This window comes from Erinaceus europaeus, chromosome 17, assembly GCF_950295315.1.
Source record: "Erinaceus europaeus chromosome 17, mEriEur2.1, whole genome shotgun sequence".
In the NCBI taxonomy this organism is placed as follows: domain Eukaryota; kingdom Metazoa; phylum Chordata; class Mammalia; order Eulipotyphla; family Erinaceidae; genus Erinaceus; species Erinaceus europaeus.
This window is the reverse complement of record NC_080178.1, coordinates 2,388,529-2,407,921: the sequence shown is the minus strand read 5'-3', so window position 1 is coordinate 2,407,921 and position 19,393 is coordinate 2,388,529. Positions and strand designations below refer to the sequence as shown.

Genomic DNA, 19,393 nt, shown 5'->3' with positions numbered 1-19,393 from the left:
TGGAGAGCTCTGGGGGCAGAGGCGGGAGCCCCAGACCGCCGGGTGTGCTCACTGCTCACCCCAGACTCGCCCAGTTCCAGGCCCAAGTGGAGCATCATCTAGATCAGTTCAGTGCCCTGACAGCCTGCCTGCCGGGCAAGAACTGACTGACCGCTCATCCGGAGCAGGACAGACAGGAGACCGGAAAAGCACGCACAAACAAAGAAACCCCAAGCGAAGAATTAATTCCCCGGCGAACCGGTTTGTTTGCCCGACAAAATAAGCTGTGAAACGCATGACAAAGCACCGAGCTGCTGTCATCAGCCCGAGATCCAGATCTATACCTTGCAGCCATGAGTAGTGGAGAACTAGGACCCGGTCCGGCTTGGAGAAGCTGGACCAGCTTTTTTTTTTCCCCTCCAGCGTTATCGATAGGGCGGGGTGCCTGTACTACAAATCCACGGCTCCTGGAGGCTGTTTTCCCCATTTTGTTGCCCTCAGTGTTATTGTTGGATAGGACAGAGAGAAACTGAGAGAAAGGGAAGCGAACCCCTGCAGGCGGGGAGCCGGGGGCTCAAACCGGGATCCCTGCCCCGGCCCTTGTGCTTTGCGCCAGGCGCGCTTGACCTGCTGCGCTCCCGCCCAGCCCCCACTTGGCCAGGTTTCATCAGTTTGTTGAAGCAGCCAGAGTAGCTGCCTTGTAACACAGCTTCAGTTTTTAGAATCCATATTCCAAAATCCCCTACGCATATGCTTCTGAAAAACAGAAGTGGGGCCAGAAGGTGGCTCACCCGCATGTGCGAGGGCCTAGGTTCGGGCTCCCAATCCCCACCTGCAGGGAGGACACTTGACAGTGAGGCAAGTGTGCAGGCGTCCATTTCCTCTCTCTCCCTTTCAGTTCCTCTCTGTCCCACCCAATGAAATAGAAAGAGACGATGGCCACCTAGCGCAGTGGGTTCAAAGCCAATGCCAAGCCAATGTGAGAAACTGTTGGGGAGCCGCGCTGGCGCAGCGGGTTAAGCGCAGGTGGCGCGAAGCACAAGGACCGGCGTGAGGATCCCGGTTCGAGCCCCGGCTCCCCACCTGCAGGGGCGTCGCTTCCCAGGTGGTGAAGCAGGTCTGCAGGTGTCTTTCTGTCCCCCTCTTTGTCTGCCCCTCCTCTCTCCATTTCTCTCTGTCCTATCCAACAACAACATCAATAGGAACCAGCAACAATAATAACTACAACAATAAAACAACAAGGGCAACAAAAGGGAACAAATAAATATTTTAAAAAGGGAGGGAGAAAGAGAGGGAATACACAACACTGAAGCTTCCTTTAGTGCAGTGCGTATCAACAGGACCACTATCCCGGCCAGCTAGGCTCTTTCAAAGTTTTTATGTCTTTATTGTTTTATTTCTTCTATATATTAATGAGAGCAAGGACACCAGTGACCAAGATAACTCACCCGGCGGGGTGCACCATTAGCATGGGTCCGAGCCCCCGCCAGCAGGAGCACCACGTAGAGGGGCAGAGGGGGTGTCTGTAATGGTGTTGGGGGGCTCTTCTCTTTCTCCAGCGCCCAGAAAGGACACATTCTGCACACACTAAGTCCCAGCAAAGCCCTAGCAACCAAAACAGAAAGAGCAGAGCAGCACTCTGGCATGCGCAATGCTGGGGTCTAAGCTAGGGCCTCACGCCGGCCTCTCAGGCTCTGCCTACCACACAGCCCCTACACCACCCCGTGTCGCAGAACCTTGCGGCCACTTCACACAGCACCCGCATCCTGCCACTGAGCCAGCAGGCCAAAGGCAAAGGTCGGAAAACAAAGAGGAGGAGCCAGGCCGCAGCACAGCAGGTTAAGCGCGCGCGGTGCGAAGCCCCAGGACCATGACCTTTGGAAATGAGACCCTGAGACCAGGCCGGAAGCACCAGTGGCTAGCACTCAACTTCGGGCAAGCCATTCAAGAGGACCCCTCTTCTAGGCTGGCTTCTCTCAAGAGCTGCAAGACAGGAAATCAGTATCCCTTTTACTCCAGTGACAATGAAAGCAGAAGCTCTAGTAAGTTGTCCCAAAATACTTTCAGCGTGGCACTACGAGACCGCCACATGTCCACATGTCCATGACAACAGGAAGCAATCTCTAGGACCCACGGTGCCTGTCGAGGCGGCCCGGAGTGCTAGGAGGAGCGCAGGCCTCGCCTTTCTCGGCCCTGCAGAAGGAATGAGCACTGCGTCCCCAGAAGACCAAAGCGGAAGAGACTTGGAAGAGCCCTTGCTTTGAGGGAGGGGCACCGGGTGTGACAGTGTAGGCCAAACAATCCCCCCCCCTTCTAGTACATTCTTTTTTTTTTTTTAAAGATTTTATTTATTTATTAATGAGAAAGATAGGAGGAGAGAGAAAGAATCAGACTGGTACACGTGCTGGCCGGGGATTGAACTCAGAAGCTCATGCTTGAGAGTCTGATGCTTTATCCACTGCGCCACCTCCCGGACCACTTCTAGTACGTTCTTTCCTAACACTTGACTCTTTTTTTAAAAAAATATTTATCTATTCCTTTTTGTTGTCCTTGTTGTTTTACTGTTGTAGTTATTGATGTCGTTGTCTTTGGATAGGACAGAGAGAAATGGAGAGAGGAGGGGAAGACAGAGAGGGGGAGAGAAAGACAGACACCTGCAGACCTGCTTTACCGCTTGTGAAGCAACTTCCCTACATGTGGGGAGCTGGGAGCTCGAACCGGGATCCTCCTGACGGTCCTTGCGCCACGTGCACTTAACCCGCTGCGCTACCACCCGACTCCCAACACCTGACTCTAATGAGCACACAGATCACCTATTAAAGGTTGTGAAGGCAATAAAAACCGTCCTCCACAGTCATTCACACACAGAAGGAGCCCTTGAAGGCACTTCCTCCCAGCTAGTCATCAAGGGGTGGGAAGCGCCCTGACTAAAGACAAAAACACTAAAGACTGACGGAGAACCTCTCATCTCCTCCGACCCCCCCCCCCACCACCACGTGACTAATAAACCTGCTGGAGATTCAGCTCCGCGCGGCTCCGGGTAATTACTGCAAACCTCTGGCAATCCAGATCCACCCACTGCCAAGACAGGACGGTCAGGCAAACTGTCTAGGTCTATATGTTATGCGACAGAGGGAGGGGAGCAGGGAGAGCCCGGGGTACTGCTTGCTCATATGCAGTGCCAGGGGTCAAAGCCAGGCCCTTGGACATGGAAAGGCACGCCCTCTGCCCACTGAACCACTTCCCGGACTCAAGCATTTACCTAAGGGGGGGGTGTGCTGGTGCGGGGATGATTCAGCCACTCCTGGGCCAACTATCTCCCCAACTTCAGAGAAAAAGAAATGGGGAGAAACCACAGCACTGCATTCATCAACTGAAGGTGGTCTGGAGGGTTATGGAAAGAGCTTACCAGGCTTGGTAAGCTGAGGCTCCAGATGTCTTAGGTGCAAACCCCAGCTGATACCACCCTGTTCCTGTACCAGCCCAGCAGGCACTGGTCCCCCTCTGTCTCTAATGAAAATAAAACTAAAGTCTTTCAAAATGGAAAAATAATAAAAAGTAGACGGTGGTAGGTTCAGTGTGGGACTAACTACCCCCTGTAACTTTCTGGTCTTGTAATCTTTTTTATTCCACTGGTTTAGTTATGTGGAGGACTGAGCATGGGGCCTTCTGCATGAAAATCTTTTAGCGGGAGTCGGGCAGTAGTGCAGCGCAATAAGCGATAAGCGCACATAAGGATCCCGGTTCGAGCCCCAGCTCCCCACCTGCAGGGGAGTCACTTCACAGGTGGTGAAGCAGGTCTGCAGGTGTCTTTCTCTCCCCCTGTCTTCCCCTCCTCTCTCATTTCTCTGTCCTATCCAACGACAAGATCAATAACTATGAAAAAAAAAGGCAACAAAAAAGAGAAGATAAATAAAATTAAAAAATAAATTAAATATCAAAAAAAATTTTTAAAGGGGGCCGGTGGTAGCGCAGTGGGTTAAGCGCACATGGTACAAAGGGCACGGACCGCAATAACAACAATTAATAACAAAGGCAACAAATGGGGGAAAAATAGCCTCCAGGAGCAGTGGATTCATAGTGCAGGCACTGAGCCCCCAGTGATAAACCTGGAGGCAAAAAAAAGATCAGATAGTAGTACTAAGTCCAAGGATTCCACCCGCAGGAAGAGCACTTCACAGGCAGTGAAGCAGGTCTGCAGGTGTCTTTCTCCCCCCCCCCCCCCGTCTTCCAGTCCTCTCTGATTTCTCTGTCCTATCCAACAACAGCAGTAACAATAAAAACAAGGGCAACAAAAAGGGTAAACACACACACACACCTGGTTAAGCACACACACTTCCATGCACAAGGATCTGAGTTTGAACCCCAGTCCCCACTCACAGGGGAGAAGCTTCACAAGTAGTAAAGCAGGTCTGCAGCAGGTCTGTCTATCTGTCTCTCTCCCCACCCCCACTGCCTCCCCCTCCCCCTCAATTTTTCTCTGTCCTATCAAAAGAAAAACAAGCAGCAGGAGCAATATAAGCTTGGGGGCAATTACTGCGGCATCGATGACAGACAGACAAACAGATCAATGTAGTCTACTGCAGACCCACAGAAACAGCCAGTAGAGGCAAATAGCAGAGAAAGGACAGCCTTTTCAGCACAGCTGAGACAGCTGCTGGTTACCCAGTAGCAAGAGTCATCCAGACGCAAACTTTACATTCTTCACAAAAATTCATCGTGGAGCTAAATGTAAAATGAAAGATGTCAAAACGAAAAGAGAAAGGACAGAGCATCACCGTGCATGTGCACTCCCAGGGGCCAAGCTCAGAACCGCTGGCCTGAGAGGCCAACTTCGGAGAAATGAGACAAAAGGCACAGGGCTGAGGAGACAGCACAGTGGAAGGACAGTGTTCATGTCTGAGGCCTCAGACATCTCAGGTTAAGTCCCCAGCACAGCCATAAGCCTGAGCTGAACAGTGAGTGCTCTGGCTAACCACAAAAAAAATTAGGGTGGGGTAGACAGCATAATGGTTATGCAGATACTCTTATGCCTGAGGCTCTGAAGTCCCAGGTTCAATCCCCAGCATCAAGCACAAGCCAGAGTTGAGCAGTGCTCTGGTAAAAATAAAATAAAAGCATGATCCTTTTAAAAATTGATAAATTAGGGCTCCTTTGTATCAAAAACCTCAGCACTGTAAAAATACCGTCAAGGGACAAAAAAATAAAATGGAAGTAAGTATCTGAAAAAACACATCTGCTAAAAGGCCTATTACCAAGATCCATACGTGTATATAAATCACCCCAGCTTGTGGTCCGGGAAGTGACGCAGTGGGTAAAACACTGGACTCTCAACCATGAGGTCCTTGAGTTCAATCCCCGAAAGCACATGTACCAGGAGTGATGTCTGGCTCTTACTCTCTGCCTGTCTTTCTCATGAATAAATTCTTTAAAATAAATCAATCACTGCAGCCATTGCCAAAAGTGGGAAGCAACCAAGATGTCCCGAGGAGGCGAATGCACCGACTACGGGGTTATTATTCAGGGCTGAAGTGAATGGCTTCGGAGCCACGAAGACTCAAGAGTCAACCAAAGCAGCCGATCTCCACAGGCAGTGTGCTTATAACTGCAACCACGGGACGTCCTGGGGAAAGCGAAACTACGGAGACAGGAAAAGGATCAGGCTTGGGAGAGGCAGAGAGGGTCCCGAGCAGTGAAACTGCGGAGAGAGATGACAACCGCAATGGGTGGATGTCCCACCCCACAGTGTACAGACTTGGGGTGACCAAAACGTGTCACTGCCGGTTCCCTGGAGAGTAGCTGAGACCCGCCTGGTGTAGTTCGGGGAGAGAGAAGTCAATGAAAGCTGGGAGTGGGACACTCGGGGGAGCATGGGGACTCCCTGTACTTTCTGCTCAACTAGACTGTCGACCAAAAACTCCCCAAAGAAACTTAAGAAAAAAAAGAACAAATGAATTTTGAGTCTATAATTTTTTATATATTTTTATATTTACTTATTTTCCCTTTGGTTGCCCTTGGTTTATTATTATTATTATTGTTGTTGTAGTTATTGTTGTTGCTACTGATGTCGTCATTGTTAGGACAGAGAAATGGAGAGAGGAGGGGAAGACAGACCTTCAGTCCTGCTTCACCGCCTAGGAAGCGACTCCTCTGCAGGTGGAGAGCCGGAGGCTCGAACCGGGATCCTCACGCTTTGCGCCACCTGCACTTAATCCACTGCGCCGCTACTGCCCGACTTCTTTTGAGAGTCTTTAAAAGACAGTGTGTACACCAAGATCCACACGTGTATAGAAATCACCGCAGTTTGTGGTCCGGGAGGTGGCTCAGTGGATAAAGCATCGGACTCTCAACCTTGAGGTCTTAAGAGTTCAATCCCCGGCAGCACATGTACCAGAGTGATGTCTGCGTCTCTCTCTCCTCCTGTCTTTCTCATGAACAAATAAATTCTATGGAAAAAAAAAAAAAACCTATGTTCTTACATATAATTTAGGTTAAAACAACTGTTAGGAGAGGGTCAGGCAGTGGCACATATGAGTTAAGAACTTATAGTACTAAGCGCAAGGATCCGGGTTGGAGCCCCCAGCTCCCACGTGCAGGGAGAACACTTCCCAAGCGGTGAAGCAGGTCTGTAGGTGTCTCTCTCCCTCCCCCCTCCGCTATCTCCCCCTCCCCTCTCCATTTCTCTGTCCTATCCAATAAAATGGGAAAAAACAAAAAGGTGGGTCAAGTGCGGCCAAGCAGGAAGTCGGGTGTTATTTTGCAGAGCCTTGGTGACGGCACGCACGACGCGGTCTGTGACCTCTGGCTTTCCCTGAATGGTTTCTCTGAGGACCCCTGGCTTTTGATATCTAAATGATTTTATTTTGAAGTATCCAAAGTATGTCCCAACAATTTCCAACCGTTAGCAGGTCTGTAGAGAGCATCAAAAGATATGTGATGGGGGCCGGGTGGTAGCGCAGTGGGTTAAGCGCAGGTGGTGCAAAGCGCAAGGACCGGCGTAAGGATCCCGGTTCGAGCCCCCGGCTCCCCACCTGCAGGGGAGTTGCTTCACAGGCGGTGAAGTAGGTCTGTAGGTGTCTGTCTTCCTCTCCCCCTCTCTGTCTTCCCCTCCTCTCTCCATTTCTCTCTGTCCTATCCAACAACGACGACATCAATAACAACAATAGTCACCACAACAAAGAAAAACAAGGGCAACAAAAGGGAAAATAATATATATTTTTAATAATATATATATATATATATATATATATATGAAAATTCTGTCTCTATCTTAAATAAGATAATTACAATAAAAAGTTGTGGGGGGGTCAGGAGGTGAGGCACCAGGTTTAGCACACATCGTATGAATCACAAGGACCTGCCAAGGATCCCGATTGAGCCCCCCACAAGCAGTGAGGCAGGTCTGCAGGTGTCTGTCTTTCTCTCCCCCTCCTCTCACAATTTTTCTGTTGTCCTATCCAATAAAAATAAAAGATGCAGCTTTTGTTTTCATTAAAAACAGAGAGAGATTGAGAAGGGGCAGGAGACAGAGAGGGAGAGGCACTGCAGCCCTGCTTCACCATCTGTGAAGCTTTTCCCCCCTGCAGGTGGGGAGCGGGGATTTGAACCCGGACGGATCTTGGAGCACTGTAACACGTGCACTCAACCAGATGCGCCACTGCCCGGCCCCTCAAACACTGCTTTCTCAAATTCCATTTCATTTGACGACTGAGTAGGATTTCCTTCTCTCGGGCAACAGCCACCTGTTGAGCTGCTGGCCAGGGGCAAGCCGGCCTCCACAGCCACGCCCGCCGGGCTCCCTGTGCCGGCTCTCTCCTTTCCCTCCAGCACCCCCAGGAGACCCAGAAGCTCCGACCGCTGGTGACAAACGTAACCGCGACCTGCCCTCTCTCGGAGCAGGTCCACGCGAGACCCGCCAGACGGACTCGGACACGCCCGTGATGCGGGCAGACTGCAGGTGAGGACGAAGGTCATTCTGTCAGGTTCTGTCTGAGTCGGGCCTTGAGGGAAGGTTGCTACCCAGTGTGCAGACTGCCGAGCGCAGGGGCAAACAGCCCTGGGGCCTGGAGCCCAAGGCCCGGGCAGAAAAGCGGCTGGCTGGCGCTGGCGCTGGCTCTGGCTCGGGAGGGAGGAGTGGCTTCCCAGCAAGCAGACAGTCAGGGAGGCTGGGCCGAGCTGAGAGCGGACGGCCTGGGTCTTACTCCAGCTAGCCGAGCACGGGAGCCTTTAGACAAAGGCGCGGTGATAGCTGAGAAATAGCTCGGCCGGCCTGCAGAGCTCGGGATGCCTGCCCGGGACTCCAGGCGGGGCAGGATGAGGAGGGAGGCCGGCAAGCAGCAACCACTGCAGAAGGCCCAGCACCCAGAGGCCGGGGAGAAGAGTGTGAGCAGGGCCGCGCCAGCCAGCCTGCCTTCTCCTGCACCCTGACCCCGGGAAGCAGCAAGCGGGCAGGCCAGCAGGGTGCCCCCAGCACTAACTCTGAGACAGGATGGCAGAGTGTCCCCAGCACTGACTCTGAGACAGGATGGCAGAGTGTCCCCAGCACTGACTCTGAGACAGGATGGCAGAGTGTCCCCAGCACTGAGTCTGAGACAGGCCGGGAGAGTGTCCCCAGCACTGACTCTGAGACAGGATGGCAGAGTGCCCCCAGCAACTAACCCTGAGACAGGATGGCAGAGTGTCCCCAGCACTGACTCTGAGACAGGATGGCAGAGTGTCCCCAGCACTGACTCTGAGACAGGCCGGCAGAGTGTCCCCAGCACTGACTCTAAGACAGGATGGCAGAGTGTCCCCAGCACTGACTCTGAGACAGGCCGGCAGAGTGTCCCCAGCACTGACTCTGAGACAGGATGGCAGAGTGTCCCCAGCACCGACTCTGAGACAGGATGGCAGAGTGTCCCCAGCACCGACTCTGAGACAGGCCGGCAGAGTGTCCCCAGCACTGACTCTAAGACAGGATGGCAGAGTGTCCCCAGCACTGACTCTGAGACAGGCCGGCAGAGTGTCCCCAGCACTGACTCTGAGACAGGATGGCAGAGTGTCCCCAGCACCGACTCTGAGACAGGATGGCAGAGTGTCCCCAGCACCGACTCTGAGACAGGATGGCAGAGTGTCCCCAGCACCGACTCTGAGACAGGATGGCAGAGTGCCCCCAGCACTAACTCTGAGACAGGATGGCAGAGTGTCCCCAGCACTGACTCTGAGACAGGCCGGCAGAGTGTCCCCAGCACTGACTCTGAGACAGGATGGCAGAGTGTCCCCAGCACTGACTCTGAGACAGGCCGGCAGAGTGTCCCCAGCACTGACTCTGAGACAGGATGGCAGAGTGTCCCCAGGCACTAACCCTGAGACAGGATGGCAGAGTGTCCCCAGCACTGACTCTGAGACAGGCCGGCAGAGTGTCCCCAGCACTGACTCTGAGACAGGCCGGCAGAGTGTCCCCAGCACTGACTCTGAGACAGGATGGCAGAGTGTCCCCAGCACTGACTCTGAGACAGGATGGCAGAGTGTCCCCAGCACTGACTCTGAGACAGGATGGCAGAGTGTCCCCAGCACTGACTCTGAGACAGGATGGCAGAGTGTCCCCAGCACTGACTCTGAGACAGGATGGCAGAGTGTCCCCAGCACTGACTCTAGAACAGGATGGCAGAGTGTCCCCAGCACTGACTCTGAGACAGGATGGCAGAGTGTCCCCAGCACTGACTCTGAGACAGGATGGCAGAGTGTCCCCAGCACCGACTCTGAGACAGGATGGCAGAGTGTCCCCAGGCACTAACCCTGAGACAGGATGGCAGAGTGTCCCCAGCACCGACTCTGAGACAGGATGGCAGAGTGTCCCCAGCACTGACTCTGAGACAGGCGGGCAGAGTGTCCCCAGCACTGACTCTAAGACAGGATGGCAGAGTGTCCCCAGCACTGACTCTGAGACAGGCCGGCAGAGTGTCCCCAGCACTGACTCTGAGACAGGATGGCAGAGTGTCCCCAGCACTGACTCTGAGACAGGATGGCAGAGTGTCCCCAGCACTGACTCTGAGACAGGATGGCAGTGTCCCCAGCACCGACTGTGAGACAGGATGGCAGAGTGTCCCCAGCACTGACTCTGAGACAGGATGGCAGAGTGTCCCCAGCACTGACTCTGAGACAGGATGGCAGAGTGTCCCCAGCACCGACTCTGAGACAGGATGGCAGAGTGTCCCCAGCACTGACTCTGAGACAGGATGGCAGAGTGTCCCCAGCACTGACTCTGAGACAGGCCGGCAGAGTGTCCCCAGCACTGACTCTGAGACAGGATGGCAGAGTGTCCCCAGCACTGACTCTGAGACAGGATGGCAGAGTGTCCCCAGCACTGACTCTGAGACAGGATGGCAGAGTGTCCCCAGCACTGACTCTGAGACAGGATGGCAGAGTGTCCCCAGCACTGACTCTGAGACAGGATGGCAGAGTGTCCCCAGCACTGACTCTGAGACAGGATGGCAGAGTGTCCCCAGCACTGACTCTGAGACAGGATGGCAGAGTGTCCCCAGCACTGATTCTGAGACAGGATGGCAGAGTGTCCCCAGCATTGACTCTGAGACAGGATGGCAGAGTGTCCCCAGCACTGACTCTGAGACAGGATGGCAGAGTGTCCCCAGCACTGATTCTGAGACAGGATGGCAGAGTGTCCCCAGCACTGATTCTGAGACAGGATGGCAGAGTGTCCCCAGCACTGACTCTGAGACAGGATGGCAGAGTGTCCCCAGCACTGACTCTGAGAGGCGAGGCTCTCCAGGTGCCGGCCGGCAGGGACGGTGAGCAGAGCACAAAGGTCTCAGTGAGAGGCGACAGTCCCCGGAAAGGGCCACCCAGATTTCCTGAGGCCGGAGCCGGGGCACCCAGCCTTCCCGGGAACAGGCACCACCGCAAGGAGGGGCACCTGACCCGGCACCCCTCCCGGGCTGGTGACCCCAAGGCCTGGTGGCTTCTGATGGCCGATCCCCAGCCCCGAGGCCAGACCTGGGTTTCAGATCCTGTTTGCTTCTGGGGCCGCGCCAAGCACGCAGGTGCTCTGCCACTAAGCTCCCGCCCGGCCTGCATGGGACCACAAGTGGGGGGGCCACAGGTGGGGGGGCCACAGGTGGGGGACCACAGGTGGGGAGGGCTATAGGACTGGGGGGTCCACAGATCTGGAGGGCAACTGGTGGGGTGACCACAGGTCTGGGGGGGCCACAGGTGTGGAGTCCACAAGAATGGGGGCCCAGAGGTGGGGGCCTAAAGCTGGGGGCCGGCAGGCCGTCCAGGGACACCCCACAGCCCTGCCCCGCTGCCCTCGGGGGCCACACCCGGGGGGCCCAGAGCGGCGGGCTGCGGGGTCCGGGGCCCAGGGGCGCGGGATGGGGGGCAGACCTCGGACCCGAGCGCGGCGGGGAGGGAGGACTAGCACCCGGGGCCGGGCCGCTCTGCCGACGCCAGCCCCTGCGCCCCTCTCCGCGGGCGAGCTGCCCCCGCGCCCCAGGACGTTGCCCCCAATGGTCAGACCCTTCCCCAGACACCTCGCCCGCACCCCGCACACCACCTTGGGCCGCCCCCCGCCCCTAGCCCCGCCCCCAGCCCTTGCCAGGACCCCCCTCGCCCCGCCCCCCGCCCCGCCTCGCGCTGTGCCCCCCGCCCCTAGCCCCGCCCCCAGCCCTTGCCAGGACCCCCCCACTCGTCCCGCCCCCTCGCCCCGCCCCCCAGCCCTTGCCAGGACCCCTCGCCCCGCCCCCCGCCCCGCCTCGCGCTGTGCCCCCCCGCCCCCTAGCCCCGCCCCCAGCCCTTGCCAGGACCCCCCCCTCGTCCCGCCCCCTAGCCCCGCCCCCCAGCCCGTGCCAGGACCCCTCGCCCCGCCCCCGCCTCCCCCCGCCCCGCGCTGTGCCCCCCGCCCCCTAGCCCTTGCCAGGACCCCTCGCCCCGCCCCGCCCCGCCCCCCCGCCCCGCGCTGTGCCCCCCGCCCCGGCCCCCGGCCCGCACCTGACGACGCTGATGTGGAACTGGTCCTCGCGGAGGCCGCGCCAGGCTCCGGGCAGGAACTCGCGGCACCACAGGAAGGCCCGGCGGCGCGTGCGGGGCTCGGGCGGCTCGGCGGCGGGCGGCGGGGGCGGCGGCGGCGGCTGCTTGGGCTCGGGGTCGCGGGCGGCGCCGCGCGGAGGCCCCACGCCGGGCCCGGGGGTCGCGCCGCCCCCGCCGCCGCCGCCGCAGCTCAGCAGCAGCCCGAGCGGGGACGCCTCGGCCTCGGCGCCGCCGCAGAACTTGGTTTTCATGCCGGGGAGGCCGGGGGCCGGGGGCCGGGAGGCCGGGGGACCCGGGGGCCGGGGGGCCGGGGGCCGAGCTCGGGGTCCACAGGGCGGCCGCGGCGCCGGGGAGACGGCGGCGGCGGCGGCGGCGGCGGGCTGAGGCGGCGGCCGTGGGCGCGGGACTGGCGCTGCTGGCCCGCCGGCCGGGCGCGCGCTCCTATACCGCCGCACGCGGAGCCGCCGCCGCGTCACAGCCCGCCCTCGCGCCCGCCCTCGCGCCCGCCGCTGATTGGCCGTCGCGCCCCGGCCCGGCGCAGCACAACCGCCGCCGCCCCCGCCACGCCGCTTCCCCATTGGCCGAAGTGCCGCCCCCCCGTCGGGGCGCTGCGCGGGGCGGGACCCGAGCGGGGGCGTGGTCTGTGAGGCGGGGCCTGCGCGGGGCGGGGCCCGATCGGGGGCGGGGCCCTCGGGTCGGCCGCCGCTGGAGCTGGGGGTCGCGGGGCGGTTGGCCGTCGAGGATAAAGCACGTGACGTGCGGGCGCGACCTTCCGGGCTGGAGGGGGGACCCCGACCTTGTTTACCGGGACCCGGATCTTCCTTACACGCCGCCTACTGGAAGCCCCCAGGACTCCCGCGGCCGGGGAGCAGGGTGGGGGACGGCTGCAGCTCTGCCCGCGTGACCTTGGGGCGCGGTGACACCGCTTCCCGGCACCGAGCACCGGCGGCCACGCCCCGAGCCGCGGGAGCCACGAGTCTCCCCCCCCAACACAGGCACAGACACACACGCACAGACACACACGCACAGACACACACACAGAGACACACACACGCACAGACACACACACACGCACAGACACACACGCACAGACACACACACAGAGACACACACGCACAGACACACACACACACGCACAGACACACACACGCACAGACACACACGCACAGACACACACGCACAGACACACACGCACAGACACACACACAGACGCAGACACGCACAGACACACTTAGACACACACATGCACAGACACACGCACAGACACGCACACAGACACACGCACAGACACCACAGACACACGCACAGAGACGCACACGCACACAGACACACACACACATGCACAGACACACACGCACAGACACACACACGCACAGACACACACACACGCACAGACACACACACACGCACAGACACACACGCACAGACACACACACAGAGACACACACACACGCACAGACACACACACACACGCACAGACACACACGCACAGACACACACACAGACGCAGACACGCACAGACACACTTAGACACACACATGCACAGACACACGCACAGACACGCACACAGACACACGCACAGACACCACAGACACACGCACAGAGACGCACACAGACACACACACACATGCACAGACACACACACACATGCACAGACACACACGCACAGAGACGCACAGACACGACACGCGCACACACACACACATGCACAGACACACACGCACACAGACACACACACGAGCTGCGGGGTGGGGCGTGGGGAGGGACGGGAGTCTCCCGTTTTTTGCAAAGCCGAGGAGTAGGAGGCGAGGAGGGTCGGGTGCAGGGTCGGGTGCGAGTGCTGAGCGCCCACAGCCTCAGTTTCCCCTTCCGTGCTGTTGAGGACACCAGGACCTGGCGCCTCCGGGAGGGGAAGGCGGGGACGATGCCACCTCCACCGACAGAGCCCCGCAGGGCCAAAGGTGAGTGCCAGGCGGGCTGCGGGCTCGGGGCAGGCATGTGACCGTCGCTGACACCTTTGCCCATGCTGGGTGGGGGACAAGGCCTTGATGCCATCCCAGACCCTGGAGGAGCCAGGCCCAGAGGGTCCCCTGCAGCAAGGAGGTTCAGCGGGAGGGTGGAGCGCGGGACTTGCATGCCTGAGGCTGGCAGTTAGATTCCCAGTGCCTGCACCATTTCTCTATCTCAATCTCAATAAAATCTTTTTTTTTTTCCCCTGGCCCACAGGAAATGGCTTCTGCCTAAGGGAGCTCACCAGCTGTCAGAAGCAAAAAAAAATCCTTTCTGGACACTGGAAACTCAAGTCGCTCCCAGAAGGGGAAAAAAAAAAAAAAAAAAAGCTTTGTTTAACTAAAGGATGATCATAGATTTGCGATGGGCGCTGCAGAGGCAGAGTCCCCAGAGAAGGAAGTGCAGGAGAGTGGGGGATGCAGGGGGGGGGGGCAGCATCTCCTTTTGGGTGCTTGAAAAGCTGGGAAATCAAAGTCTCCACACAGGCCAGTTAGATAAGGCGGGCAAAGACTTTGCTAAAAATATCCGTGCCAGGTGGCAAGCCCTTTGTCCCACTGTCCCCAGCCCTGGCCTGGTAATCTCAAAGGAATTCGAGAAAACTGGCCCCAGGCTGGGCCATTGGAAATTGGGGTTTGGCCTTTGCTTTGAAACTGCTCTTTATTGGTATCTGCTGGCTGGGGCTCGTAGAAACACAGTCGCCTTCCTACAATTAGGCTTCTCTGCGCCAGTCAGAGATCACCTCATTAAAGATGTACCTGGGCGGAGGGTAGATAGCAAAATGGTTTTGCAAACAGACTCTCATGCCTGAGACTCCAATGTCCCAGGTTCAATCCCCCACACCACCATAAGCCAGAACTGAACAGTGTTCTGGTAAAAAAAAAAAAAAAAAAAAAAAGATGTCTCTACATGGGAAGGAGGGGTAGATAACATTAGTGGTTATACAAAGAGCCTTTCATGCCTGAGGTTCTGCAGTCCCAGGTTCAGTACCCCATACCGCCATAAGCCAGAGCTGAGCAGTGCTCTGGTAAATACAAAAAAAATGGAAACAGAAATGTTACACACGTAAAAACTACTGTATTTTGATGTCTGTAAACAATCCTCCCAATAAGGAAAAAAAAAAATTTTAAAAAGATGTTTCAACCGCTTCTGTTATTGCTCCTTTTTGTGGCCTATAGAAAGCTGGTATCTTTGTTACTCAGACCTGAGGGTCCACGTGATTAAATCCCTCCTCCCCTCCCGGAAACCCTGACTGGCCTCTCCTTGGTCCAGGACAGTCAGGGGCCACCTTTAGTGCCTGGGCTGTCAACTCACCCCCAAATCCCCCAAGGCGGAGACGCAGGTGCCCAGACGCTGAGCATATAGTAATACTAAGAGAACTTTTTACATGACGAAAGCTACACTTCTAATTCTTAAAATAGAAGAGAACGGAACGCCTAGTCCTGCCCAAGAATTGTGGGGGAGTCTCCTCAGAGTGTTGGGGCACTGGAAGGCAGAGAACGCATGGGCCAGGCAGACAGAATGTCAGGGGGCTTTGCCTGAGTTGAGCAAGACAGTGCCTTACATTCCAGAACTATCTATGATGGTGAACCGAGAAGAGAAGAGCTTCCAGGTGAGATGAACTGATACTTTTCTTGGAAAAAAGCGGAAATGTACCCTGTGGCAACAATCTTGTCAATCAACAGTGCCTCAATAAGCTGATACAGAAGTTGAAAAATGTTTTTTCGTTAAAAATAAATTAACCCACCTGCAGGGGGAAGGCTTGCAGGGGTGGTGAAGCAGGGCTGCGGGTGTCTCTGTCTCTCTCCCTCTCTACCTCCCCTTCCTTCAATTTCTGTCTCTACCCAATAATAAATAATTAAATAAATTAAAAAGTTAAAATAGGGGGATGGGCAGTGGCGCAGTTGGTTAAGCGCACATGGCGCTAAGCGCAAGGACCAGAGTAAGAATTCCAGTTCAAGCCCCCAGCTCCCCAACTGCAGGGGGTTTGCTTCACAAGACGTGAAGCAGGTCTGCAGGTGTCTGTCTTTCTCTTCCCCTTTCTGTCTTCCCCTCCTCTCTCCATTTCTCTCTGTCCTATCCAACAATAATGACAGCAATAATAACAACAACAACAATAAACAACAAAGGGAAAAAAAGTCTCCAGGAACAGGGGATTTATAGTGTAGGCACTGAGTCCCAGTGATAACCTGGAAGCAAGAAAAAAAAAAAAGTTAAAATAATGATAATGAATTTTTAAAAGCAAGTAAAGGCAAGCACATAGCAGGTGCTCCAGGGAAGAAGGCCAGACCCTGTACCAAAGCAAACTAAATAAATAAATGGAGGCCAGGCAGTAGTGCACCTGGTTAAGCACATATGGCTCAAAATGCAAAGCCTGGCATTAGGATTCCAGTTTGAGCCCCCCACCTCCCCACCTGCAGGGGGAGTCACTTCATAAGCGGTGAAGGTGAAGCAGGTCTGCAGGTGTTTGTCTTTCCCCCTCTCCATTTCTTTCTGTCCTATCCAACAACAACAGCAGCAAAGGCAATAACAATAATAATGATGACAAGAGTAACAAGGGCAACAAAATGGAAAATATGGCCTCCAGGAGCAGCGGATTTGTAGTGCAGGCAGCGAACCCCAACGATAACCCTGGAGGCAAAGAAAAAAAATCCTGCCTGAAGCTGTCTGTCATGTCTTGCCTCGAATTGGAGAAGCTGGAAATCACCTAACTGCCCAGCTGGGGTGTGGCTGTAAGAAGATGCTGGGCCCACAGGTCAGTGTCTGATCCCAGGAAGGGGGACAGGGCAGGGCAGGGCAGGGCAGGGCAGGGAGGGTGACTCTCCACACACTGATGTTCTGTGTGTCAGCCATAGGGCTTGGCCTCGCCCAGCTGCTGTGCCCCACAGGGAACAGTATTCCTGGGGCCTGTGAGATGGCTCCACCCTAGATAGAATGACTTCCAAGTGGGGGACCTTGGGCTTTATCCCTGATGCCACATGGAGCACCCACCACACATAGCACTGGGGAAGCTCCAAAGGTGGTGGAGTGGTGTCTCTCCGCTCTCAATCTTCTCTCACATACATACAAATGTATTTATTATTATTATTATTAACCAGAGCACTGCTCAGCTCTGCCATATCATGGTGGTGGGGATTGAACCTGGGACCTTTGGTGTTTCAGGCATGAAAGGCTTTTTGAATAACCATTATGCTATCTCCTCGGTCCTATTTATTTATTTTGTCGACAGATCTATGCCTGGAACTTTTTTTTAAATATTTTATTTATTTATTAATGAGAAAGATAGGAGGAGAAAGAACCAGACATCACTCTGGTACATGTGCTGCCAGGAGTTGAACTCAGGACCTCGTGCTTGAGAGTCCGATACTTTATCCACTGCGCCACCTCCCGGACCACCACCTGGAACTTTCTTTAGATCTTTGCCTGGAACTTTGTGTCCGCACAATTCCTCCAACCCCAGTAGACCTTTTAATTCTTTTTTCCAGATAAAGGGGGAGAGGGTGAGATAGAGAGAAGAGACATTGCAGCCCTATTCCCCTACTCACGAAGCTTCCTCTTCATGTGGAGCGCCCATGTGGCATCCAGGGGGCTCAAACCCAAGTCCTCACATAGTCAAGTGTGTGCTCTACTAATGATTCCTGAGTCCCTAACAGTATATTTTTCCCCTTTTGTTGCCTTTGTTGTTTTTATATTGTTGTACTCATTGTTGTTATTGATGTCGTCATTGTTGGGTAGGACAGAGAGAAATGGAGAGAGGAGAGAAAGACAGACCCCTGCAGACCTGCTTCACTGCTTGCGGAGTGACTCCCCTGTCAGTCGGGAGGTAGCAGCGGGTAAGTGTACATGGTGCAAAGCCTCAATGGGATCCTGGTTCGAGCCACCTGCAGGGGGGTTGCTACACAGGCGGTGAAGCAGGTCTGCAGGTGTCTGTCTTTCTCTCCTCCTCTCTGTCTTCCCCTCCTCTCTCCATTTCTCTCTGTCCTATCCAACAACGACGACATCAGTAACTACAGCAATAAAACAAGGGCAACAAAAGGGATTAAATAAATAAAATAAATATTAAAAAAGAAAAGTTTTTTTTAAAAAAAAAAAAAGAGAGAAAGGGAGAGGGAGCGAGAAAGGGGACCAGGTGGTCGCGCACCTGGCTGAGCAGCGCACAAGTTACTATGTACAAGCACCTGGGTTCAAGCCTCCAGTCCCCCCACCTGCAGGGGGAAAGCTTCACAAGTGGTGAAGCAGGGCTGCAGCTATCTCTTTCTCCCCTCCCCTCTCAATTTCTGGCTGTATCTATGCAATAAATAAAGATAATTAAAAAGTTCTTTTTAAAGATTGAGAGAGAAACATCTGCAGCACTGTTTCACCACTGGAGAACACACCCCCCACAGGCAGGCGGGGAGCAGGGCTTGAACAAAGCCCCTTCTGCACTATACTGCACTCACTCAGCGCACCGCTGCCAGGCCGCTGCTTACTTATGTTTAGCCACCGGGGTTACTGCTGAGGTTCAGTGCCTGCGTGACGAATCCACCACTCCCAGGAGCCACTTTCCTATTTTCTTCTCTTTGTCTGACAGAGCTAGAAATTGAGAGGGTAGGAGGAGAGCCATCTGAAGTTCCTGCTTCACAGCTCGTGAAGTTTCCTCCTGCAGGTGAGGAACAAGGCCTTGAACCCGGTTCCTTGCATATGGTAATGTGTGCACTGAGCTGGCTGCACCACCGCCCGGTCCCCCAGAGGGCTTTTAATATTTCCTAATTTATTGTCAAGAGGGAAAGAATCAGAGTGTCACTCTGGCAGATGTGATCCTGCTTACAAGTCGGGCTCCCTACGCACAGTGTCCTGGGCCACAAGGTGTTTTGTTTGTCTGTCTGTTTGTTTGTTTTTTGAGCTCTGAGTCTAACATCCCCTTAGACTCCAGATCACCTGCATTTCTCCTCAGTTAACTGGCCTTGAGCGCGGAGGCTTTCAAATCCCCAATTCCTTCGCATTCGATTGGCTAGCAACCCCCCAGCATCTTCAGTCCAGGAAGCACTGAATGCCGGCACAGGAAGGGGTGTCCCTTAAGGGCTGCGCGCCCTTCCCCCACCCCAGCTGCTCCCAGGACCAGGTGTCCCCATTTCAATTTTGACTTGAAATATTGATGTGAGAGCGGAGAGGCTGAAGCCCTGGTGCTGTGGATCCAGTTACCACCACGGCGGCAGGGAGCAGGACTGCGTGAGTGTCCGGCTTTGAGTCTGACCAGGAAGCGGCTTGGCCTGGAGACAAACCAGGCAGAACCAGCCGCTTCCTAGAGGCCCCCACCCCCAGCCTAGGGACAGTCTTACTTGGTGACTTCCTTCTCCCCCTCAGCTGTCTCCGTGCCTGGGGCCATGGGTCCCAGAGGGATGAA

General features: G+C 55.4%; 1 protein-coding gene across 3 annotated transcripts in view; it reads right to left on the bottom strand.

Moving 5' to 3' along the window:
* The window catches only part of CHKA (choline kinase alpha), a 47,201-nt gene extending 34,701 nt beyond the window's left edge, over window positions 1-12,500 (bottom strand). The window contains exon 1 of one of the 3 annotated variants that reach the window (XM_060177287.1): window positions 11,965-12,500. In XM_060177287.1, coding sequence (XP_060033270.1) covers window positions 11,965-12,254 — 290 coding nt within the window. In that variant the 5' untranslated portion in view covers window positions 12,255-12,500. The remainder of the gene's footprint in view (window positions 1-11,964) is intronic. The other 2 variants (XM_060177285.1, XM_060177286.1) reach the window with 2 other exon arrangements.
* Between the last annotated feature and the right edge of the window lie 6,893 nt (window positions 12,501-19,393).